Source organism: Camarhynchus parvulus, unplaced genomic scaffold (genome assembly GCF_901933205.1).
Source record: "Camarhynchus parvulus unplaced genomic scaffold, STF_HiC, whole genome shotgun sequence".
Classification (NCBI taxonomy): domain Eukaryota; kingdom Metazoa; phylum Chordata; class Aves; order Passeriformes; family Thraupidae; genus Camarhynchus; species Camarhynchus parvulus.
In genome coordinates this window covers 377,356-398,812 of record NW_022148237.1, presented here as the reverse complement: position 1 = coordinate 398,812, position 21,457 = coordinate 377,356, and the positions used below count along the sequence as shown (strand labels likewise).

At 67.3% G+C, this 21,457-nt stretch overlaps 3 protein-coding genes across 5 annotated transcripts in view; 2 read left to right on the top strand and 1 right to left on the bottom strand.

Moving 5' to 3' along the window:
* Window positions 1-21,457, top strand: part of FAU (FAU ubiquitin like and ribosomal protein S30 fusion) — a 581,541-nt gene that overhangs the window by 383,036 nt on the left and 177,048 nt on the right. The gene's annotated exons all lie outside the window — the stretch shown is intronic.
* On the top strand, window positions 480-5,805 carry RCOR2 (REST corepressor 2). Its single transcript, XM_030969896.1, has 13 exons — window positions 480-885; window positions 1,289-1,345; window positions 1,438-1,518; window positions 1,825-1,877; window positions 1,955-2,116; window positions 2,200-2,324; window positions 2,780-2,849; window positions 3,324-3,515; window positions 3,603-3,680; window positions 3,790-3,847; window positions 3,933-4,120; window positions 4,683-4,795; window positions 5,745-5,805. The coding sequence occupies exons 1-13, from the start codon at window positions 765-767 to the stop codon at window positions 5,803-5,805; spliced, it is 1,359 nt and encodes a 452-aa protein (XP_030825756.1). The 5' UTR covers window positions 480-764.
* Window positions 5,275-20,963, bottom strand: MARK2 (microtubule affinity regulating kinase 2). Of its 3 annotated transcripts, none has more exons than XM_030969950.1 (18): window positions 20,766-20,963; window positions 16,230-16,403; window positions 14,446-14,499; window positions 14,289-14,337; window positions 14,118-14,183; window positions 13,794-13,864; window positions 13,602-13,658; window positions 12,871-13,107; window positions 12,415-12,534; window positions 11,985-12,084; window positions 11,792-11,904; window positions 10,466-10,592; window positions 9,646-9,872; window positions 9,252-9,349; window positions 8,574-8,858; window positions 7,821-7,847; window positions 7,490-7,534; window positions 5,275-7,095 (listed from the first exon to the last, which is right to left on the bottom strand). In XM_030969950.1, exons 1-18 carry the CDS (start codon window positions 20,820-20,822, stop codon window positions 6,744-6,746), a joined length of 2,259 nt encoding a protein of 752 aa, XP_030825810.1. In that variant the 5' UTR covers window positions 20,823-20,963; the 3' UTR covers window positions 5,275-6,743. The 3 variants fall into 3 exon arrangements, with proteins under 3 accessions (XP_030825810.1, XP_030825811.1, XP_030825812.1); XM_030969951.1 differs by having other exon boundaries at window positions 8,574-8,855; XM_030969952.1 differs by lacking the exon at window positions 7,821-7,847.

Genomic DNA, 21,457 nt, shown 5'->3' with positions numbered 1-21,457 from the left:
CTGACAGACTCCAGTTTGCCACACATGCCTGCCCCACAGCCCTCAGCCCACCCCCTAGCTCTGCCCCATGAACCTCAGCCCACCCCATAACCCGGCCCCACAGCCCAGCCCCACAGCTCTGATCCAGCCCCACATTCTGGCCCCACAGCCCAGCCCCACAGCTCTGATCCAGCCCCACATTCTGGCCCCACAGCCCTGCCCCACAGCTCTGATCCAGCCCCAAACCCTCCCGCAATGGGGTCACCCCACAGGACCCAGCGGGGCACCCCCAGAGGGAAAGGGCGCGATGGGGGATGTGGGGCAGCCCCACAGAGCGCGATGGAGGTGGGGATCCCCATGGGGACAGACCCACAGGGGGACAGACCCCAGACCCCCCGGTTCCCCCGCTCCCCCCGGTTCCCCGGTGTCCCCGAGGCGGCGCGGAGGGGTACGGGGGGCGGCGGGGCCGTGCTGAGGCCGCGGAGCTGGAACTACTTTAGCACCGGGAGGCGGCGGCAGCGGCCGCGGGCGCTTTGTGCGGGCTCGGGACTCCCGGCACGGCCCCCCCAGGACCGGGACCCCTCCCCGGGAACCCCCCCGCCCGGTTCAGCCCCGCTCCTACCGGGGGAGGGACCCCCGGGCCCGCCCCGCCTCCTCCTGCCCCCGCCCCGATTCCCACGCCCCCTCCCCAAAACCCCCGCGCTCGGCTCGGGGGGAGTTTGGTGAGGGGGGGGGCACCGGGGCTGAGCCCCCTCCCCGCGCGGGACCCCCGGGGGCTCGGGGCGATGCCGGCGGTGATGGAGAAGCCCTCGGGGATCCTGTCCCGCAGCCGCGCCAAGGCGGGGGGGGGCGCGCCGGGACCCCCCCAGTCCGAGGACGAGGCCAGCGAGGACGAGCACGGCCACGGTGAGTGACCCCCCCCCCTGCCAAAAATAAACTAAACTAAAATAAAATAAAACCAAACCTGCGAGCCCCCCAGCCCCAGGAGACCCCCGTGTGCGCCCCCACCCAATAAACCCCCCCAAGGGATGTTCGGACACCGCGGGTGCTGATTTGGGGAGGGGGCAGCAGCGCTGGCGCCCCCTGGACCACCCCCCGGGTTCGGTGGGGTGGGGGGGACACACGGGGACATTGGGGGGGGAACAAAGCCCCGTCCCCATTGTCCCCGGGCGCCCGTGCGTGTGCGCGGCCGCAGCTTTGTTCTGTGGCGCCGGGGAGGGGGCTCGGCCGCGGCCCCCCAGCCCCGGGAGCGAGGGGGGGCGGTGCGGACCCCCCCGGGCACCCCCGGTAACCGCCGGTGACCCCACAGACAGCATGATCCGCGTGGGGGCCGATTACCAGGCGGTGATTCCCGACTGCAAACCAGGTACGGAGCTTTGGGGAGGGCTCGGGGGGGGGGGGCCGGGGGTGTCCCCCCCACCCCCCACCCTCAGTGAGACCCCCCCGTGCCCCCCCCAGAGAGCCCCGCTCGCTACAGCAACAAGGAGCTCAAGGGGATGCTGGTGTGGGCCCCCAACCACTGCGTGTCCGACGCCAAACGTGAGACCCCCGCCCCCCGGGTACCCCTGCGTGGGAGGGGGGCTCGGGGGGAGACCCAGCCCCCCTGGTACCCCCCAACCCCCCCCGGTACCCCCCGACATCCCCCGGTACCCCCCAACCCCTCCTTTACCCCCCCGAGCCCCCCTTTATGCCCCCAGAACCTCCCTTTGCCCCCATCCAATGCTCCCAAACCCCCCCAAAAGCCCCTCAACTCCTCCTTTACTGCCCCGATCCCCCCCAATCCCTTCTCCCACCCCCCAAACCCCCCAAACCCCCCCAATCCCCTCTCTCCCCCCGACCCCCCAGTGGACAGGTACATCGCCATGGCCAAGGACAAGCACGGCTACAACATCGAGCAGGTACCGAGCCCCCAGACCCCCCAGATCCCCTCCTGACCCCCCTGGGTGCCCCTAAATACCCCCGGTGACCCCCCCAGGCCCTGGGCATGCTGCTGTGGCACAAACACGACGTGGAGAAGTCCCTGGCTGACCTGGCCAACTTCACCCCGTTCCCGGACGAGTGGACGGTGGAGGACAAGGTGCTGTTCGAGCAGGCCTTCAGCTGCCACGGCAAGAGCTTCGCCCGCATCCAGCAGATGGTGAGAGCCCCAGGGACCCCAAAACCCCCTGTGTGCCCCCAAACCCCGTCTGTGCCCCCCAAACCCCCCGTGTGCCCCCCCAGCTCCCGGACAAGCTGATCCCCAGCCTGGTCAAGTACTATTACTCCTGGAAGAAGACGCGCTCCCGCACCAGCGTCATGGACCGGCAGGCCCGGCGCCTGCTGGGCCGCCGCGACCGCGACGACAGGTACGGGACCCCAAATCCATCCTGGCACCCCAAAACGTACCCAAAACTTCCCCCCAAAAACATCCCCCAAAAACCTTCCTTAAAGTCTCGCCAAAACCTCCCCAAACACCTTCCTAAAACTTCCCAAAAAACTTCCTAAAACCTACCCAAAATCCCACCCTGAACCTCCCCAAAAACCTCCCCAAAACCTCCCTGAAAACCTTCCTGAAACCCCCCAAACATCTTCCTAAAACTTCCCAAAACCTTCCTAAAACCTTCCCCAAAACCTCGCTAAAAATCTTCCTAAAGCCTCCCCAAAATCCCACCCTGAACCTCCAAAAACCTCCCCCAAATCCCACCCTGAGCTCGCAAAACCCCCCAAAAACCCAAAATCCCACCCTGAACCCCCAAAAACCTCCCCACACCCCCCAAAACCCCCCAAACCCCCCAAACCCTGCTCCCCCCTGCCCCCGCAGCAACGACGAGACCGACGAGCACCGACCCAGCCCCGAGGGGGACCTGGAGCCTGCGGACCCCAAAAAAGAGGTTGGGGGGCACGGCGGGGGTTTGGGGGGGGGTCAGGGCGGTCACAGGGTGAAATCTGGGGGGTGGGTTTCAAGGGTGGGGTGAGGAAAAGGGGGAAACCCCCTAAAATGGGGCCAGACTCCCCAAAACGGGGGTGAATCCCTCAAGATAAGGAGGGAAGAGCTGGGGAGGGGAACTAAAGATGGTGTGGGACCCCCCAAAATTTGGGGGAATCTTTGGGAAGGGGGGGAACCCTTCAAAACAACGTGGGGGAGCTGAGGGAGGGTCTGGAGACCCCAAAAATTGGGGGAAAATCCCCAGAAATGGGGCGGAGGTGGCGCCCCCTGCTGGGGGGGTGGGGGAGAGCAGCGGCCGGGCCGGAACGTACCAAATTCCAGGTTGGGGGGGGGGGTGGGAGGTGTTTGCTCGGGGGGTTTCTCCAGCCATAACCAATTCAAGCGCCTGCACTAATTAACGCAATTAACGCCTCGCCAGCCGTGCTTGGCCAAGGCGGGGCCGCGCAAGGAGCCGCAGTACCGGCACCACCCCCCGGCGCGGCTGCGGCGCCGCCCCCCCCGCGGGATGCGCCTGAGCCGCGAGGACGTGGCCGAGGTGACGGCAAACCCCGACCTGGGCGCGCGGGCCCTGCGGCAGCTCGACTGCCAGCTGGTGGCGCTCAAACGGCAGGTGAGCCCCGAGCAGCCCCCGGGACACCCCAAAACCCCCCGGGGACCCCTCTGAGCCCCCTCCCCAATCCCCGATCCATCCCCGCAGGTGCAGCGCATCAAGCAGATCAACAGCGGCCTCAGGCAGGCGCTGGACGGGGGCCTGGAGGGGCTGCGGCCGCCTGAGGTGGGTCCCTGTGAGCCCCGTTGGTGTCCCCACGGTGTCCCCACGGTGCCACAGCAGCTCCCGGTTGTGTCCCCTCAGTCCCCCAAAATCACCTCCCCTCACCCCCCAGGGTAACAGCAAATTCAGCTCCCGCTGGACAACGGACGAGCAGCTGCTGGTGGTGCAGGGTGAGCGTCCCTCCTCGTTAGCCTAATTCGCCTCGTTATCCAGCCTGTCTGTCCCTCACTGTCCGTGTGTCTGTCCCCGTGCCAGCCCTGCGCCGCTACGGCCGCGATTTCCCGGCGGTGGCGGCCGTGCTGGGCAACAAAACGGCGGCGCAGGTTCGGAGCTTCGTGCTGGGCCCCCGGCGCCGCCCGGGGCTGGAGCGGCTCCTGCAGGAGCGCCAGGGCCGGGGGGAGCCCCCCGGGGAGCGCCCCGAGCCCGACGGGGAGGAGGAGGAGGTGAGGAAGGGCCGGGGGCTGGGGGGGGGCTGAGCTGGCAACTGGTCCCAGTCCTGGCATGGGGGGGGTTGGACTGGTCCCAGTCCTGATCCTGGACTGGGGTCAGATCCACATCAGAGGCAGGCTCCCACCGTGCCCAGACAATGACCCCATCCCTATCTATCTATCTATCTATCTATCTATCTATCTATCTATCTATCTATCTATCTATCTATCTATCTATCTATCTATCTATCTATCTATCTATCTATCCCAATCAATCAATCAATTACACCCCAGTCAATCCATCCATCCATCCATCCATCCATCCATCCATCCATCCATCCATCCATCCATCCATCCATCCATCCATCCATCCATCCATCCATCCATCCATCCATCCAGCCCAATCAATCAATCAATCCATCCACTCCAATCAATCAATCAATCACACCCCAATCAATCAATGACCATGCCCCAACCACACCACAGCCCCTCCCTGGCCCCACCCAATCCCTGCCCCACCCACCCAGCCCCACCCAATCCCTGCCCCGCCCACCCAGCCCCGCCTCTCTCTCCACAGGTGCAGATCACAGGTGTGTCCCATCCGGCCCCGCCCCTGCCGCCCTCCTCGGCCCCGCCCCCCGGCGCGGCCCCGCCCCCCTCGCGCCCACCGGCCCCGCCCCCCGCTGCTCCGCCCGGCCCCGCCCCCAGCCCCGCCCCCCCGCACTCCCGCGGCCGCCGCCCCCCCTCCAGCCCGGCCGGGCCCCGCCCCCGCTGCTCCGCCCGGGCCACGCCCCCACAGCCAGGCCACGCCCCCCGGCTGCGGGCCACGCCCCTCCCCGCTGAGCGCTCCCTGCTGGGCCGCAGGACCGGGGGGTCCCGGGGGGTCCCAGTTTGCAATAAAGGTATTTTAGTACAGAGGCTGCGAGTGCTGGGGCACTGGGAGCACTGGGAGCGCTGGTCTGTACTGGGAGCACTGGTTCGTACTGGAAGCACTGGTCCATACTGGGAGCACTGGTCTGTACTGCGATGGCTGGTCCATACTGGGAGCAGTGGTTTTTACTGGAAGCACTGCTCTGTACTGGGAGCACTGGTTTTTACTGGGCCCGGGCCCTGCAGCACGACCCCGACTCCCTTTCCAGCACCACTCGGAGCCCGCGGATCTTTCTGGAAAGTTTTTAATCAGAACCTGGAAAATCCACCGCAGAGGGCGTGGCCTGGGCTTGGCCCCTCCCCCGGAGTGTCCCCGCCCACAGGGGCGGTGCCCGGGGCGGGGCTACAGCAGGACAAAAATGGGGAGGGGGGAGGGGAGGCCCCACCCCCAGCCCGGAGCCCCCCCCCTCCCCGGCAGCAGCAGCGCCCCCGCCCCTCCCCCCCCCATCGGGGCCTTCCTGAGTGCGGGGGGAGGGGACAGCCCTGGGGGGAGGGGCAGGGACAGCCCTGTCCCCAAGGGGGGGGAGGGGTAGGGGACACCGGCACCCCCCGGGGGGAGGGGACACCCCCTAAGGCCACCCCCAGACTGTCCCCGTGCCCCCCCATAAGGCTCAGGGACGCCCAGGATGTCCCCACATGGCCCTGGGCCACCCGGGATGTCCCCAAGGGCCACCCGGGATGTCCCTGGGCCATCCACAATGTCCCCCAGGACTCCTCAGAAGGGCCTTGGGCCACCCCTCCTGTCCCCAGAGGTCCCTGTCCCCAGATGAGCCTCGCTCCCCCCTCCCAGAAGGTGCCACCAGGTCCCTGGGCCACCAGGATGTCCCCACCGGGTCCCAGGATGTCCCCATGAAGCCCTGGCCCTGTCCCCAAAGGCCCATCCAGGATGTCCCCACACCCTCACAAGGGCCTGGACGCCACAGGACGGCCCCAGGTGCATCCAGGTGGCCCTGGGTCCATCCAGGGTGTCCCCGTGGTGACCTGGACCCCGCACAAGGTCCAGCCAGGTGACCCCAGGAGGTCCCAGGTTCGGCCACGAGTTCCCCCAGATCCGTCTGGAGGTCCCAGGTCCATCCAGGACATCTCAGGTCCATCCAGGGGCTCCAGGTCCATCCCAGGAGCTCCTGGCTCCATCCAGGACGTGCCCACCAAGGCCTGGGCATGCTTCAGGTCCATCCAGGAGCCCCCAGGTCCATCCTGGCTCTCCCGTGTCCCCCCGTGGGCGTCCCCACCGTGTCCGTGGCTCCGTGGCCACCTCAGAGGCACTCCCGGGTCACCGCTCCCAGGTCACCACGTCCGTGGCTTGGAGACAGAGCCCCGAGGTGGCCGTGGCCGTGTCCCCAAGAGCCGCAGCTCGGTGGCCACTCCTGGGTCTCCCTGTCCATGTCCCCGAAGCTCCGTGGCCACCTTGGAGCCACTCCTGGGTCACCGTGGCCGTGTCCCCGGAGCTCCGTGGCCGCCTCAGAGCTGCTCCTGGATCTCCATGTCCGTGTCCCCAGAGCTCCGTGGCCACCCTGGCGCTGTCCCCAGCTGACCCCCACTGTCCCATGCGTGGCTCACAGCTTGAGCTCCGTGGCCACCTCGGAGGCGCTCCTGGGTCACCGTGTCCGTGTCCCCGAGAGCCACAGCTCGGTGGCCGTTCCCGGCTCGCCGTGTCCGTGTCCCCAGAGCTCCGTGGCCACCCCAGCTGTCCCCAGCACACCCGGCCTCAGAGCTTGAGCTCGTTGGCCACCTTGGAGGCGATGTTCTTGAAGGCCATGGAGGTGCCGGCGATGCGCTTGAAGCGGACGCCGTTGAGCGAGAGCCGGGGCAGTTTGCACACCTCCATCTCCCACTGCACGAAGGAGTCGTGCCCGGGGGCGCCGTGGGCGCAGAGCAGCACGAAGCGCTCCTGGGGCTCGCAGCGGCAGCTGTTGGCGTCCAGCACCTTGCGGATCTCGCGCAGCATCTCCCCGGGCTCCAGCGAGCTCGTGGTCTTCATGCTCCACGTGAAGCGCAGCGAGCGCGGCTTGGCGTCGCGCCCGGCGTCGCGGGGGTCCTTCTCGGGGCCCACCGCGGGTCTGGGGGCACAAACGGGGGGTTAGGGGGCTCCTGGGGGTCCTATCATGGGTCTGGGGGGGATAATGAGGGGTTAGGGGCGTCCTGGGGGAGAAAATGGCGGTGGGACAGGGCTTAGGGGGGTCCTGGGGGGTGGGACAGGGCTTAGGGGGGTCCTGGGGGTCCTTCCTGGAGCCCACCGTGGGTCTGGGGTGGCACTATGGGGTCACCAAGAGGGGTTGGTCACCCCTGGGGTTGTCACAGGGACCCCAGGGGTGTCAGGGGTGTCCCCAGGGTGTCCCCAGGGTGTCCCCAGGTGTCCCCAAGGTGTCCCCAGGGTGTCCCCAGGGTGTCCCCAGGGTGTCCCCAAGGTGTCTCAGGGTGTCCCCAGGGTGTCCCCAGGTGTCCCCGACTCACCTGAGGGTCTCCACCCTCTCCTTGCTCTCGGGCTCGTGGGGGTTCCTCGGGAGACAAAAGGGGGGGCCCAGCTCAGTCAGGGGGGGCTGGGGGGGGCACAGCCCCTCCCCCACCCCCGGGGGGGCACAGACAGCACGGTGGGGGAGGGGACACACAGACACACGGGGCGGACACACGGACAGACGGACGGACGGATGGACGAGCGGGGGGGGCCATGCGGGGCCGTGCAGCTCTGGGCAGGGGTCGGGGGGGTTTGGGGGGGTCCGGGGGGGGGTTTGGGGGGCTCTGGGGGGGTTGGGGGTGCCATGCGGGGGGTCCGGCGCGGCCCTACCTTCTGGCAAACCTGAAAGACAGATTTCTACAAAGACAAACAGAAGAGAAGGGGACGTTGGGGGGGGGGAAGGGAGGGGGCCGGGACAGAGCCACCCCCTCCCCCCCAGAGCCCCCCCAAACCCCCCCAGAGACCCCTGAGAGGGGGAGGGGTCCGGGGGGAAAAGCAGCACCGACACCCCCCCCACCCCCCCCAAGGGTCTGTGGGGACAGAGGGACAGGAGGGGACAGGGGGGGCCCCAAGGGGACAGAGGGACAGGAGGGGACAGGGGGGTCCCCAAGGGGACAGGAGGGACAGGGGGGGACAGGGGGGTCCCCAAGGGGACATTAAGGGACAGGAGGGGACAGGGGGGTCCCCAAGGGGACAGGATGGGACGGGGGGGGACAGGAGGGGACATGGGGGAGGAGAAGAACAGAGAAGCCCTGAGAGCACCGAGAGGACACCTGAGGGGACACCGAAACACAGAAGGGACCTGGGGGACACCGAGGAGCCCTCAGAGGGGACAAACAGAGGGGACAGAGAAACCCCTGGAGGGGACACCGAGCCCAGGACACCGAGGGGACACCGAGGGGACAGCCCAGGACACACAGAGGAACAAACCACAAAGGGCACAGCAGGTGACACCGAGGGGACACTGAGGGGCAGTGAGAGCACCGGGGGGACACAGGAGGTGACACCGAGGGACAGTGAGAGCACCGGGGGGGTGGGGACACACGGGTGCCGCAGGGGACAGCCCGGCCCAGGGGAGCTCACCTGCGCACGAACTTGGAGGTGAACTTGCTGAAGAGGCTGGCGGAGGGGCCGCGCCGGCCCTGGCTGGCGCCCGAGGGCGAGGCGGGCGGGGGCAGCCCGGGGGGCAGCGCGTAGGGCAGGGGGTCCCGGGGGTCCCGCGGGTCCCGCGGCGCTCGCAGCTGCCCCGCGTGGAAGGTGCTGCGGCTCGACACCCCCCGCGGGAAGCTGGGCCGGTCCCCGGGGCCGCCGCCCTGGCTGACGTTGTGGGCAGAGGGGGAGGCGGCCGGAACCCGGGGGGGGGCGCTGCTGTGGGGACGGGGGGGACGACAGGGGGTTAGGGGGGACAGGGGTGGGGGGCGACAGCCCCCGCCCAGGGCAGCCCCGAGCCCCCCAGCACCCAGGGACAGCCCCGAGCCCCCCCCCCAGCAGCCCCCCGGTACCCAGGGACAGCCCCAGGCCCCCCCCCCAGCACCCAGGGACAGCCCCGAGGCCCCCCCGGCACCCAGGGACAGCCCCGAGCCCCCCCCGGTACCCAGGGACCCCCCCATGGCTGGGGCTCTCCCCAGCCCCCAGTGAATGCAGCAATGTGGGGCTGGGGGGATCACCCACCCCCCATCTCCACCCCAGCACCCCCGGGACCCCCCAGACCCCCGCCAGGGCGGGCAGCAGGCTCGGGGGGCTCTGGGGAGGGGTCCCCACCTGTCCTTGCCGTTCTGCAGGGAGCTCTGGCCCAGGCTGGCCCGGTCCAGCAGGGGCGAGTTGCGGCTGCGCGTGGTGCCCGTGGACAGGACGCTGTTCTGTGGGGGGGGACACGGAAATGGGGGGGCTGGGGGGGGCCCACGGGGGTCCCCAAACCCCCAAACAGCACCCACGGGATCTGGGGACCCTGCACTGGGCACCAAAGAGACCCCAGACCCACCCTGGGGGACCCAGGGACAGCCAGCCCTCGTCCCCACCCCTGCAGGTGCTGACCCCAAATCCGGGGGGTCCAGGTGTTGGGGACCCCCTCCCCAAAATTCAGGGGTTCCAGGTTTTGGGGACCCCCCCATCCCCAAATCCAGGGGGGTTCCAGGTGCTGGGGACCCGCACTGACCGTGGATGGGGAGGGGGTGCCCTTGGATCGCTCCAGGCCGGGCAGGGGGCTCGGGGGCACCTTGGCCGTGCTGCCGGCCCGGCGCCCCCCGCCCCCGCCGCCCTCTTCCTCCCCGGCTCCTCCTCCTCCTCCTCCTCCTCCTCCTCCCGCTCCTCCTCGCTTGTTCTCGGCGTTGGCCGCCTGCGTCTTCTTGGAGTACGAGGCCGAGGTGGGGATGGAGAGCCCGGCTGGGGCGGGAGGGGCTGTCAGGGTGGGGGTCCCACGGGGATCCCCCCTTCCCCTTCACCCCCTGCTCATTGGGGGTCCGGGTCACACAGCACGGCCCCGAAACCGCCCCCAAAACTGCCCCAAAACCGGCCCCAAACCACCCCCAAAACTGCCCCAAAACCGCCCCAAAACCGCCCCGTGAGGGTCCTGAGGGAGGCACCCACCCACAGCTCCAGACTCCCCGTGTCCCCATTTAGGTCTCTGTGCCCGTTTTGGGGTCTCTGTCCCCCCTTTGGGATCTCACCCTGGTCGCTGACCCCCCGTGTCCCCATTTGGGTCTGGGGTCTCACCCTGGTCGCTCACCCCCCATGTCCCCATTTGGGTCTGGGGTCTCACCCTGGTCGCTGACCCCCCGTGTCCCCCCCGTGTCCCCATTTGGGTCTGGGGTCTCACCCTGGTCGCTGACCCCCCGTGTCCCCATTTGGGTCTGGGGTCTCACCCTGGCCGCTGACCCCCCGTGTCCCCGCTGTGTCCCCATTTGGGTCTGGGGTCTCACCCTGGTCGCTGACCCCCCGTGTCCCCCCCGTGTCCCCATTTGGGTCTGGGGTCTCACCCTGGTCGCTGACCCTCCGTTTGGGGTTGGCCGAGACGCTGCGCTGCACCTTGTGAGCGGGGGAGGGGCCCGAGCTGTTGGCCACCTCCGGGGCCACGCGGGGCTTCAGGGACAGGCTCTCCTCGAGCTGGGGACACGGGGGACGTGAGGGACACGGGGGACACGGGGGAGTGAGGGACACGGGGGGAAACGGGGGACACGGGGAAGGGGACACGGGGAATGAGGGAACGGGGGACAGGGGAAGGGGGAGGAGGGAAGGGGGACACGGGGACACGGGGGGACACGGGGACACGGGGAATGAGGGACACGGGGGGACACGGGGGACACGGGGGACATGAGGGACACGGGGGGACACGGGGGACACGGGGGACATGAGGGACACGGGGGACACGGGGGACACGGGGGGACGTGAGGGACATGGGGGGACACGGGGGACGGAGGGACAGGGGGAACGGGGGACGTGAGGGACACGGGGGACGTGAGGGACATGGGGGGACACGGGGGGACGTGAGGGACACGGGGGGACACGGGGGACATGAGGGACACGGGGGGACGTGAGAGACATGGGGGGACACAGGGGACACGGGGGAGTGGAGGGACACGGGGACAGGGGACACGGGGGACAGGGGACACGGGGGAGTGGAGGGACAAGGGGACATGGGGGAGTGAGGGACAGGGGACACGGGGGAGTGAGGGAATGGGGGAAGGGGGAGGAGGGAATGGGGGGACGTGAGGGACGTGGGGGGACACAGGGGACATGGGGGGACGTGAGGGACACGGGGGACATGGGGGGACGTGAGGGACACGGGGGACACCCACCGGGCAGGGATGGGGACAGGGACACACTGGCACGGGCACAGCTGGGGACAGGGGACAGGCTCACGGGGGACAGGGCATGGCAGGGAACGCTGTCCCCTGTGTCCCACCCCATCCTCTCGGTGTCCCCTCCCTCCTTGTCCCCACGTCCCCTCCGTGCTCCTGTGTCCCCGTGTCACCTCAGTGTCCCCGTGTCCCCTCACATCTCAGTGATCCCGCACCATCGCAACGCGTCCTTGTCACCGTGTCCCCTCTTCATCCCAATGGCCCTGCCAGTGCCACCTTGTCACCCTCCCCGTGTCCCCTCAGTGTCCCCACGTTCTCGTTGTCCCCTCGTGTCCTCCACACTCCTTCCCCTACCTGTCGTCCCCTGTCCCCTGCAGTGTCCCCACAGTGTCCTCAATATGCCCCGAGCGTCCCCAGTGTCCCTGCTGTCCCCCCATGTCCCCACAGTGTCCCCAGTGTCCCTGCTGTCCCCCCATGTCCCCACAGTGTCCCCAGTGTCCCCACCTCGGAGCTCTTGTGGTCCAGCAGCAGGTACGTGGCCATCACCTCGTTGTACTTCTGCCCCACCAGCGACTCCTGGATCTCCTCCCGCGTGTAGCCCATGGACACCATCAGCTCTGGGGGGTGACACTGCCCTCAGGGGGGACAGGGACATTCGGGGTGTCCCCGTGTCCCCAAGGGGGCCCCGGGGTCCCACCTGTCCTGCGAGGGTCCTTGTAGTCAGGCACGGGCTCCATGTAGGGCTTGAGCTCGTCGTCCTCGTGGCCCACGTTCATCCAGCGGTCCTTCATGATTTGCTGGGGGCACAACGGGGCCGGGGTCACCTCTGGGGACACTCTGGGGACAGGAAGGGAACCCAGGGAGGGTCCTCAGGGGGTCTTGGGGTGCTCTGAGGTTCCCAGAGCCATGCTGGGGGTCCCAGGATGAAGTTGGGGGTCCCCAGACAATCCTGGGGTCCCAGGATAAAGTTGGGGGGTCCCAGGGTGAAGTTGGGGGGGTCCCAGAAGGTCCTGAGGTGCCACTGGGGGTGCAGGCTCACATTGGAGGTCCCAGGATGGAGTTGGGGGTCCCCAGACAATCCTGGGGTGCCATTTGGGGGTCCCAGGATGAAGTTGGGGTCCCCTCACCTCCAGGGTGCCCCTCTTGGTGGGGTTGAGGATCAGGAACTTCTTGAGGAGGTTCTCACAATCCGTGGACATGTAAAAGGGGATCCGGTACTTCCCCCGCAGCACCCGCTCCCGCAGCTCCTGGGGGACCCCAAAAACCAACATGGGGACCCCAAAAACACCTGAGGGACCCCAAGACCACCCACAGCGACCCCCAAACCAACATGGGCAACCCCAAACCACCTATAAGGACCCCCAAACCGCCATGGTCACCCCAAAACCACCCATGGCAACTCCAAAACCACCCATGGCAACCCCAAATCCACCGCTGGCACCCCCCAAACCACTCACGGGGCCCCCAAACCCTTCATGGAGACCCCAAAACCACCCACGACAACCCCAAAACCACCCGTGGGACCTCCAAACCACCAACGGGGACCCCAAAACCACCACGGTGACCCCAAAGCGAGGCCCCACCTTGAGGTTCTGGCCGTCGAAGGGCAGCGAGCCGCTGACCAGCGTGTACAGGATGACCCCCAGGCTCCAGACGTCCACCTCGGGCCCGTCGTACTTCTTGCCCTGGAAGAGCTCGGGGGCGGCGTAGGGCGGCGAGCCGCAGAACGTGTCCAGCTTGTTCCCGAACGTGAACTCGTTGCTGAAGCCAAAATCGGCGATCTTGATGTTCATGTCGGCGTCCAGCAGCAGGTTCTCGGCCTGGGGACATGGGGACATTGTCATGGGAATGGGGACGTTGGGACGGGGACACTGTGACAAGGGCATTGGGATGGGGACACTGGGATGGGATTTTGATGTTCATGTCGGTGTCCAGCAGCAGATTCTCGGCCTGGGGACATGGGGACATCAGTGGGGACATCGGTGGGGACAGGGACAGAGGGACAGGGACACTGGGATGGGGACACAGGGATGGGATCTGGGTGTTGGTTCTCAGCCTGGCCCGGGCAGGGAGAGCAGCCCAGGGGAGGTTATTGGGGTCTGGGGGGGTTTGGGGTGCACATGGGGATGGTTTGGGGGGGGGTCATGGGGTGGTTTTGGGGTCCCCATGGGTTGTTTGAGGTCCCTATGGGTGGTTTGGGGTCACCATGGGGGGTTCAGGGGTGGGTCTGGGGGTGCTGGTAGCTCCCCGGGGTGTCTGAAGGGTCCCAGGGGTGTCTGGGTGCCGTTCTGGGGGTCCCAGGGGGGCTCCTCACCTTCAGGTCCCTGTGCACAATGAACTTCTGGTGGCAGTACTGCACGGCCGACACTATCTGCAGGACAGGGGGGTGTCAGGGGGGGCCCGGCCCAGGTGGGGGGCACAGGGACACCCCCAGCCCCCCTGGGGACACACTGGGGGGGTCCCCAACCCTTTCGGGGGTGCTCCAACGGCTTCACCCCCCCCAGACCTGTCGGAACTTGGCCCGCGCCTCCTTCTCCTTCATGCGCCCGTGGGCCACCAGGTAATCGAACACCTCACCTGGGGGGACACACCTGGGTCAAGACACCCCAAAAATATCCCCAAAAATATCCCCAAAAATACCCCAAAACATCCACAAAATATCATCCCAAACATTCCCAGAAAATATCCCAAAACAACCCCCAAAAACATCCCCAAATCCACACCAGGTAATCGAACACCTCACCTGGGGGGCACAGGGTGGGGGTGAGGGGCACCCCAAGGTGCCCCCCGAGCCCTGTGACCCCCCCAGACCCCCCAGACCCCCACTCACCCCCGCTGGCGTACTCCATGACCAGGTACAGCGTCTTCTCCGTCTCAATCACCTCAAAGAGCTTCACTGCAAGGGGGTGAGGGGGGGGTTGGACACCCCTGGGACCCCCCAAGGCTGGGGGACACCCCCCAAAGTGGGTGGGGTGCGCTGAGGGGGTTTTGGGGGTCTCACCTATGTTGGGGTGGTTCAGGACCTTCATGATTCGCACTTCCCGGAAGAGCTGGGGGGGACAGGGACAGGGGGGATGTTGGGGGGTGTCAGAGGGGACAATTCCCTGTTTGTCACCCCAAAATCGGCTGTCACCCCCCCAAAGGTGACACCACCTCACCTTCTGCAGGCTGGAGGAGTTGAGCTGCGTCTTGTCAATGATTTTCACGGCCACCTGTGGGGGGAGAGCGGGCTCAGAGGGTCCCCAGGGCTGTCCCCAAAACCTGGTGGCACCTGTGAGCGGAGGGGCAGGGGGACAGGGCTGTCCCCACACCGTGGTGGCACTCACAGGATGAGAGGGAATGGGACAGGACTGTCCCCACACCATGGTGACACTCCCAGACTCAGGGAAGGGGACAGGACTGTCCCCAGGGCTGTCCCCACACCGTGGTGGCACTCATGGGATGAGAGGGAATGGGACAGAACTGTCCCCACACCATGGTGACGCTCCCAGACTCAGGAAAGGGGACAGGACTGTCCCCAGGTCTGTCCCCACACCATGGTGACGCTCCCAGACTCAGGGAAGGGGACAGGACTGTCCCCAGGTCTGTCCCCACACCATGGTGACGCTCCCAGACTCAGGGAAGGGGACAGGACTGTCCCCAGGTCTGTCCCCCCACACCATGGTGACGCTCCCAGACTCAGGGAAGGGGACAGGACTGTCCCCAGGTCTGTCCCCACACCATGGTGACGCTCCCAGACTCAGGGAATGGGACAGGACTGTCCCCACACCATGGTGACGCTCCCAGACTCAGGGAAGAGGACAGGACTGTCCCCAGGGCTGTCCCCACACCGTGGTGGCACTCATGGGATGAGAGGGAATGGGACAGAACTGTCCCCACACCATGGTGATGCTCCCAGACTCAGGGAACAGGACAGGACTGTCCCCAGGGCTGTCCCCACACCGTGGCGACACTCATGGGATGAGAGGGAATGGGACAGGACTGTCCCCACACCATGGTGACGCTCCCAGACTCAGGGAACGGGACAGGACTGTCCCCAGGGCTGTCCCCACACCGCAGTGGCACTCATGGGATGAGGACCGAGCGCTTGGGACCATCCCTGTGCCATGGTGGCACTCCCAGGGCACAGAACAGGACCCAGAAGTGTCCCCACGCCACGGTGGCACCCACAGGAGCAAGGACCAGGACCCAGAAGTGTCCCCACGCCAGTGACAGTCCCAGTTGAGGACCAGGAAACTCCTTCCTGTGCCAGGTGGCACTCCCAGGGCAGGGACCAAAGCCAGAGCTGTCCCCACAGCACGGTGCCACCCATGGCACGAGGACAACAGGCCTGTCCCTGTGGTGACAGCCACGGGAGCTGCACCAGGAGCCCAGAGCTGTCCCCACACTGCGGTGGCACTCACGGCTGGGGACAGAAAGCCACCCCTGGGCCATGGTGGCACTCCCAGGGCAAGGACCAGGACACAAAGCTGTGCCCGCAGCACAGTGGCACCAAGGACTGTCCCCACACTGTGGTGGCACCGTGAGAACAGGGACTGTCCCCACACTGTGGTGGCACTTCTGGGGCACGTACCAGGAGCCAGAACTGTCCCCACACTGTGGTGTCACCCACAGGACACAGCCTGTCCCCCTACCATGGTGTCACCCATGGGCTGATCCCATCCCTGCACACGGTGTCACCCACAGGCCGATGCCATCCCCACACACGGTGTCACCCGTGGGCCCACCCTGTCCCCACACACGGTGTCACCCACAGGCCGATGCCATCCCCACACACGGTGTCACCCGTGGGCCCACCCTGTCCCCACACACGGTGTCACCCACAGGCCGATCCCATCCCCACACACGGTGTCACCCGTGGGCCCACCCTGTCCCCGCAGTGCCACCCCCAGCCCGGGCCCCCCCAGCGCTGTCCCCTGGCCAGGAGCAGGGCGCCGCTCACCTCCTTGCCGGTCAGGACGTGCCGGGCCAGCTTGACCTTGGCGAAGTTGCCCTTGCCGATGGTTTTGAGCAGCCGGTAGTTGCCGATGTGGGGCTGCTCCTCGGCGGCCGTGCCGGCGTTGCGGCCCCGCAGCATGCTGGCCTTGCCGCCGCCCTTGCCCTCCACGGCGCCCGGCTGCGGGACAGCGAGGGGACAATCAGCCGGGGACAATCAGCCGGGCCCGGCCGCGGCCCCCCGGGATCCCGGCGGGCTCCGGGAGGAGCCGGGAGCGAAGTCCGGAGCGGCGGAGCCGCGCCCGGCCCGGCCCGGCCGGGAGCCGCCCCCGATACCTGACGCAAGCGCGGCGGTTTCGGGCTGGGCCGCCAGGGTGGGAAGGGGACAGCGCCGTGTCACCGGTGTCACCCCCTCCCCGCGAGGGGACACGGACACGGCCACCTCGCCCCCCTAAAAATTCAGTGTCCAAACGCCCCGATTTTACCCCAAACCCTGCACAGAGCTCACAGCCCAGCCCAAAGCAGGGCAGCCCCCAGCACAAATCCCCCCTTGCCGCACCCCAAAAGGCGCCGCGGGGCTCCCCCGAAGGTCACCCGGGCCTCGGGGACGCTTTCGGGGTGTTCCCTTACGGGCGGCGAGGGAATGAGCCGCCCCCGGCCGGGGCTGTCAGCGCTCCGGTGACACCGGAGATAACGGGAGCGCGTGAGCGGCCGGGGAGGCCGAGCCAACCCCCACGGTCCCACACCGGGGGATGCGGGGCCCCCCACAACCTCGGCTTTGGGGCTGTTTTTGTGGGGGCACGGCTCGGGGCGCCCCCCTCCCCCTCCGTGGGAAGGAAACCGCCGGCGGAAGCCACGGGGGAGGCGCCGGCGATGGCGCAACCGAACCCCCAGATTTGGGGCGAGAAGGCGCCGCTTTGGGGCCCGGGGGGGACCGGAGATTCCCCCTCCCCCCAAAGCCCAGCGCGGTGCTGTGGGAAAAGTGAAGGAAAACGGGAGTTTCTGCCAAAAAACTGCCGTGGCAACGGGGCGGGAGCGTGCGGAGCCATCTGGCCGCGCTGCCGGGATTCGCTCGGGCTCTGAGGCGGCACCGACACCGGAGCCCCCCCCGGGCGGGGCCGCGGCACCCCCCGAACCCCCCGGGGCTCCCGGTATTTCCTCTCATCGCCGAGCGGCCAAAACCACGGCAAACACGGCAAAAATGGCAAAGGAGGCACCGCCCGGCCCGGGTCACACCGGGGGAACGTCACCGGCACCGGGCACGGGCCGCGGGAAGGCCGCGGTGCTCCCCGGTGGCGGCGGCGCTCGGTAACGGCGCTCGGGCCGCGGAGCCCCCTCGTGCCTCAGTTTCCCCAGCCCGCCCGCCCGCCCCACGAGGGGACTCACCCTGGGCACCCCGAAGCGCCGGGAGCGGCGGCAGGGAGGGAGGGAGGGAGGGAGCGAGCGGGGACCGGCCCGACCGGTTGGGGCTGAGGCCGCAGCGGGACAGCGCGGGGTGGGGCCGGGGAACACCTGGAGCGCCGGGGCGGGGAGAGAAACGGGGCGGGAAAGGGGAAAACCGGCAGCGGGAGCGGGGGGGAGAAGGGGCTGTCCTAGGGGGGACAGAGCCAGGAGGATGGGACTGGCCGCTGGGATGGACACTGGAATGGACACATGGTCACTGGGATGGACACTGGAATGGACACATGGTCGCTGGGATGGACATCGGAATGGACACAGGGATGGACACTGGAATGGACACATGGTCACTGGGATGGTCATTGGGATGGACACGTGGTCACTGGGATGGACATTGGAATGGCCGCTGGGATGGTCATTGGAATGGACACTGGGATGGTCATTGGAATGGTCACTGGAATGGACACATGGTCACTGGGATGGACACTGGGATGGCCACATGGTCACTAGGATGGACAGTGGGATGGACACTGGGATGGACATTGGAATGGACACTGGGATGGTCACATGGTCACTGGAATGGCCACTGGAATTCCCATTGGAATGGCCACTGGAGTGGTGACAGCAGTGACAGTGCTGAGGCTGCAGGGATGTCACCAGGTACAGTGTGACGTCACCAGGCCTGCAGTGACATCACCAGCCCAGCAGTGACATCACTGGGGCTACCATGACATCACCAGCCCAGCAGCGATGTCACCACAGCTGCGGCGATGTCACCAGGCACGTGTGAGGATCCCGGTGCCGGGAGGTGTCAATGCCACCAGCACCCGCCCACGCTGCCAGCACCAAACTGGTGCCAACTGGTGGCACTGGGAGCGGTCCCTGGGTGTCCCCAGGGCCGGTGTCACCAGGACCCCGGGCTCGGCGCAGCGGTGGCAGCCGGGGAGGCAGCGCTGGTTCGTGCGGCGCCGCTCAAATGTCAGCCAAATTTAGGCATTTTTGAAGATTTTTTTTTATCTCCAACCCCACCAGATCGGGCTCCGTGTGAGGGAGGGATTGGGGGCTGGGGGGGGCAGGGAAAGACCCCCCGATTTCAGCTGCTGGGGATGGGGGGATGCGCAGCCCCCCCCGCACGGCGCTGCCGCCCCCTCCCCAAATCTTCCCAGCCAGGAATAATTCTCCTCTGGCGTTACATAACAGCGGATAAATAAGAGGAAAAGCACCCAAAACGAGGAGAGGGGGGCTCGATGTCACAGCCACGGCCACAGAACAGGTGGCATCGCCTTGTCCCCAGGCTTGGGGACATTGACACGAGGCCACCTCTGCCCCCACGCGCCCTGCTGGGGTCACTCCCCGGCACTCGGGGGGCTCCACGGTCACAGAAAGGGGGAAAGCTCCCCAAAATGGGGGTGTCACACAGCTGGGGGAGCTGAGGAGCCCCCCAGGTGCTCCCCAGAAGAGCTGAGCCAGCAGCGGGGTCTCCCAGCAGCCACAGGAGCTGAGGGCAGAGAGAGACCCCAAGAGCCCCCCAAATTCACCCCCAAACTGGGGAACCCCCCCAAAGGAAAACCCCCTCACACCCCCAGACATACAAGAGGGGTGAGCCCCAAATTCCCCACGCTGGTGGGGGCTGCTCCCCGCTCACAGGGGTCAGAACAAGAGGAATTTGGGGGGGTTCACCCCTCAGAGCCCCCCCAAAGCCCGGGGAGGGCGCCGAGCCCGTGGCAGCGCTGCCGCCGCCCCCACAGCCCCCCCGGTTTGGGGGGGCCGCAGCAGGGAACAAAGGGGGTGGGGAAGGGGGTGGGCCGACGCCCCCACAGCCCCGATTGTGCAGCCACCGAGCGGGGGGGGGGACAATGACACCCCAAACTTGCCCCCCCCAGCGGATCCCAGAGCCTGGGGGTTCAGCGTGGGGGTCTGGCACCCCCCCCGCTCGCCCCTCTCTATTTGGGGTGCAAGGCTTGACCCCCCCTCACCTACAATTTGGGGTTGTGCACATAAACCCCTCCTGCTGGCCCAAAGGGAACCCCGAAATGGGACCCCAAAATCTGGGGAGGGGATCATCCCAGGAGAAGCCCAGAGCACTCTCCCCACATAAAATTCACCCCTAAAGGGGGCCACAGCCCAGGCCCCCCACCCCACAGGAGGCTCTGGGCTGTGGGAGACCCCGGGGTCCCTCACGGGGGTGGAAAAGGGGAATTGGGGGACCCTCAGATCCCCCTCTGGCACCTCACAGAGGGGCCCCGAGGCCCCTCAGAGCCCCCTCTTCCCTCACGAAACAATCCCAGACCCCTTCAGTCCCTCTTTTCCTTCAGAGAGGGATCCAGATCCCCCCAAATCCCCTCCTTTCTCCACATAAAACACCCCAGGATCCCCTTTCTCACTCCCAAAAATGTCCCAAGACCCCTTTACAATCCATTATTTTCCCTTTGAGATCCCCTTTTTCACTCAAAAACCCACCCAGGTTCCCGTCAAACACTCGTTATACCTCGCAAAATCTACCACATCCCTTTCAGGCCTCGCTTCCCCCTCACAAACAGACCCCAGACCCTTTTTAGTGCTCTCGGAGCGGCCCAGGACCCCCTTTCCTGTCACAAACCGGGCACGGACCCCCTGGTTCCCCTCACAGAACAGCCCCAGACTCTCTCACCCCCCTTTCCCTCTCGGATGCCCCTTTTTCCCCCTCAAAAACCGGCCCAGGTTCCCCTCCAAACACCGTTTTTACCTCACGGAATTATTCAGGCCCCTCTAAGACCCCCTTTTCCCCTCACAGGAATGCCTCAGATCCACTCAGTTCCCATTTTTTTCCGCACGGACGGGACCAGGACCCCCCAGTCCTCCTTTTCACCCCCTCAGATCCCCGCTTTCCCCTCACGAATCAGTCCCCGAGCCCCTCAGAGCCCCTTTTCCCCTCACAAACCCACCCCGAACTCCCCTTTCCCCCTCACAAACCGGCTCACGATCCCCTCAAGCCGCTTTTTCCTCCCTCAGATCCCCCTTTTCCCCTCACAAAAATCCCCCAGGCTCCCTTAGTCCCCTCTTCCCCTCACAAAATTCCCCTTTTCCCCGCAGCCCGCCCCTCTCCCCTCACTCTGGAACCGGCTCCCCCTTCATCCCCACCCGATCCCCGCCGTCCCTCCCTCACCTGTTCCGCGTCCCTCTCGTTGACGGTCGGCAAAGGGCTGCGACCGCTGCTCGACATGGCGGCCCCCCCCCCGCGCCGCCGGCGACTATCGCGATAGGGGGAAGCCGCGGCAGGCGGTGTGCGGGGAGGGGGAAGGGGAAGCGGGGGAGCTCAGGGGGCGGGGGGGGGCCAGGCCAGCGGCATTTGGGGGGCCGGGAGAGGAGCAGGGGGAGCGGGCGCGGTCCGCCCGGCCCGGCCCGGCCGCCGCCGCCGCCGCCTCACGCCGCCGCCGCCGCCTCAGCGCCCCGCGGCTCCCAACATGGCGGCCGCCGCCGGCCCTCGGCCATTTCCGCCGCCGCGCCGGAAACACCCGACACGCCTCCCCGCGCCGCTTCGGCTCTTCCCGGAGAGGTTCGGCTCGCGGCCGTCACAGACTTCGAGCGTTTCCGCCTCCGCGACGGAGTTACACGAAGCTTCCTTCGGTACTTTCCGCCGAGCGCCGCGGGAAGAGCCGAGCGCCGCCCGCGCCGCCGCGACTCCGAGTGGAGCCGGAAATACCCGAATGAGGCCGAAACTCCCGAGTGGATGCGGAAATACCCGAACACCTCTCGGCAGCCTTCGGGCGCTTCCGCCCGTGCCGGAAACACCCGAACGGAGCCGAATCCCTCTCCCCAGCCCTGATGGGGACCCTGAGATGGGGCGGGGGGCGGCCC

What these genes read in the sequence shown, in the direction of transcription:
- MARK2 (XM_030969950.1), bottom strand. Translation starts at nt 20,822, where the DNA reads ATGTCGAGCAGCGGTCGCAGCCCTTTGCCGACCGTCAACGAGAGGGAC. An exon ending in ACTCCTCCAGCCTGCAGAAG is followed by an intron (nt 14,338 to 14,445) that starts GTGAGGTGGTGT and finishes TGTCCCCCCCAG; the next exon opens with CTCTTCCGGGAAGTGCGAAT. An exon ending in TCTTTCAGGTTTGCCAGAAG is followed by an intron (nt 7,535 to 7,820) that starts GTAGGGCCGCGC and finishes TTGTCTCCCGAG; the next exon opens with GAACCCCCACGAGCCCGAGA.
- RCOR2 (XM_030969896.1), top strand. Translation starts at nt 765, where the DNA reads ATGCCGGCGGTGATGGAGAAGCCCTCGGGGATCCTGTCCCGCAGCCGC. An exon ending in TCGCCCGCATCCAGCAGATG is followed by an intron (nt 2,117 to 2,199) that starts GTGAGAGCCCCA and finishes GTGCCCCCCCAG; the next exon opens with CTCCCGGACAAGCTGATCCC. An exon ending in AGGGGCTGCGGCCGCCTGAG is followed by an intron (nt 3,681 to 3,789) that starts GTGGGTCCCTGT and finishes CTCACCCCCCAG; the next exon opens with GGTAACAGCAAATTCAGCTC.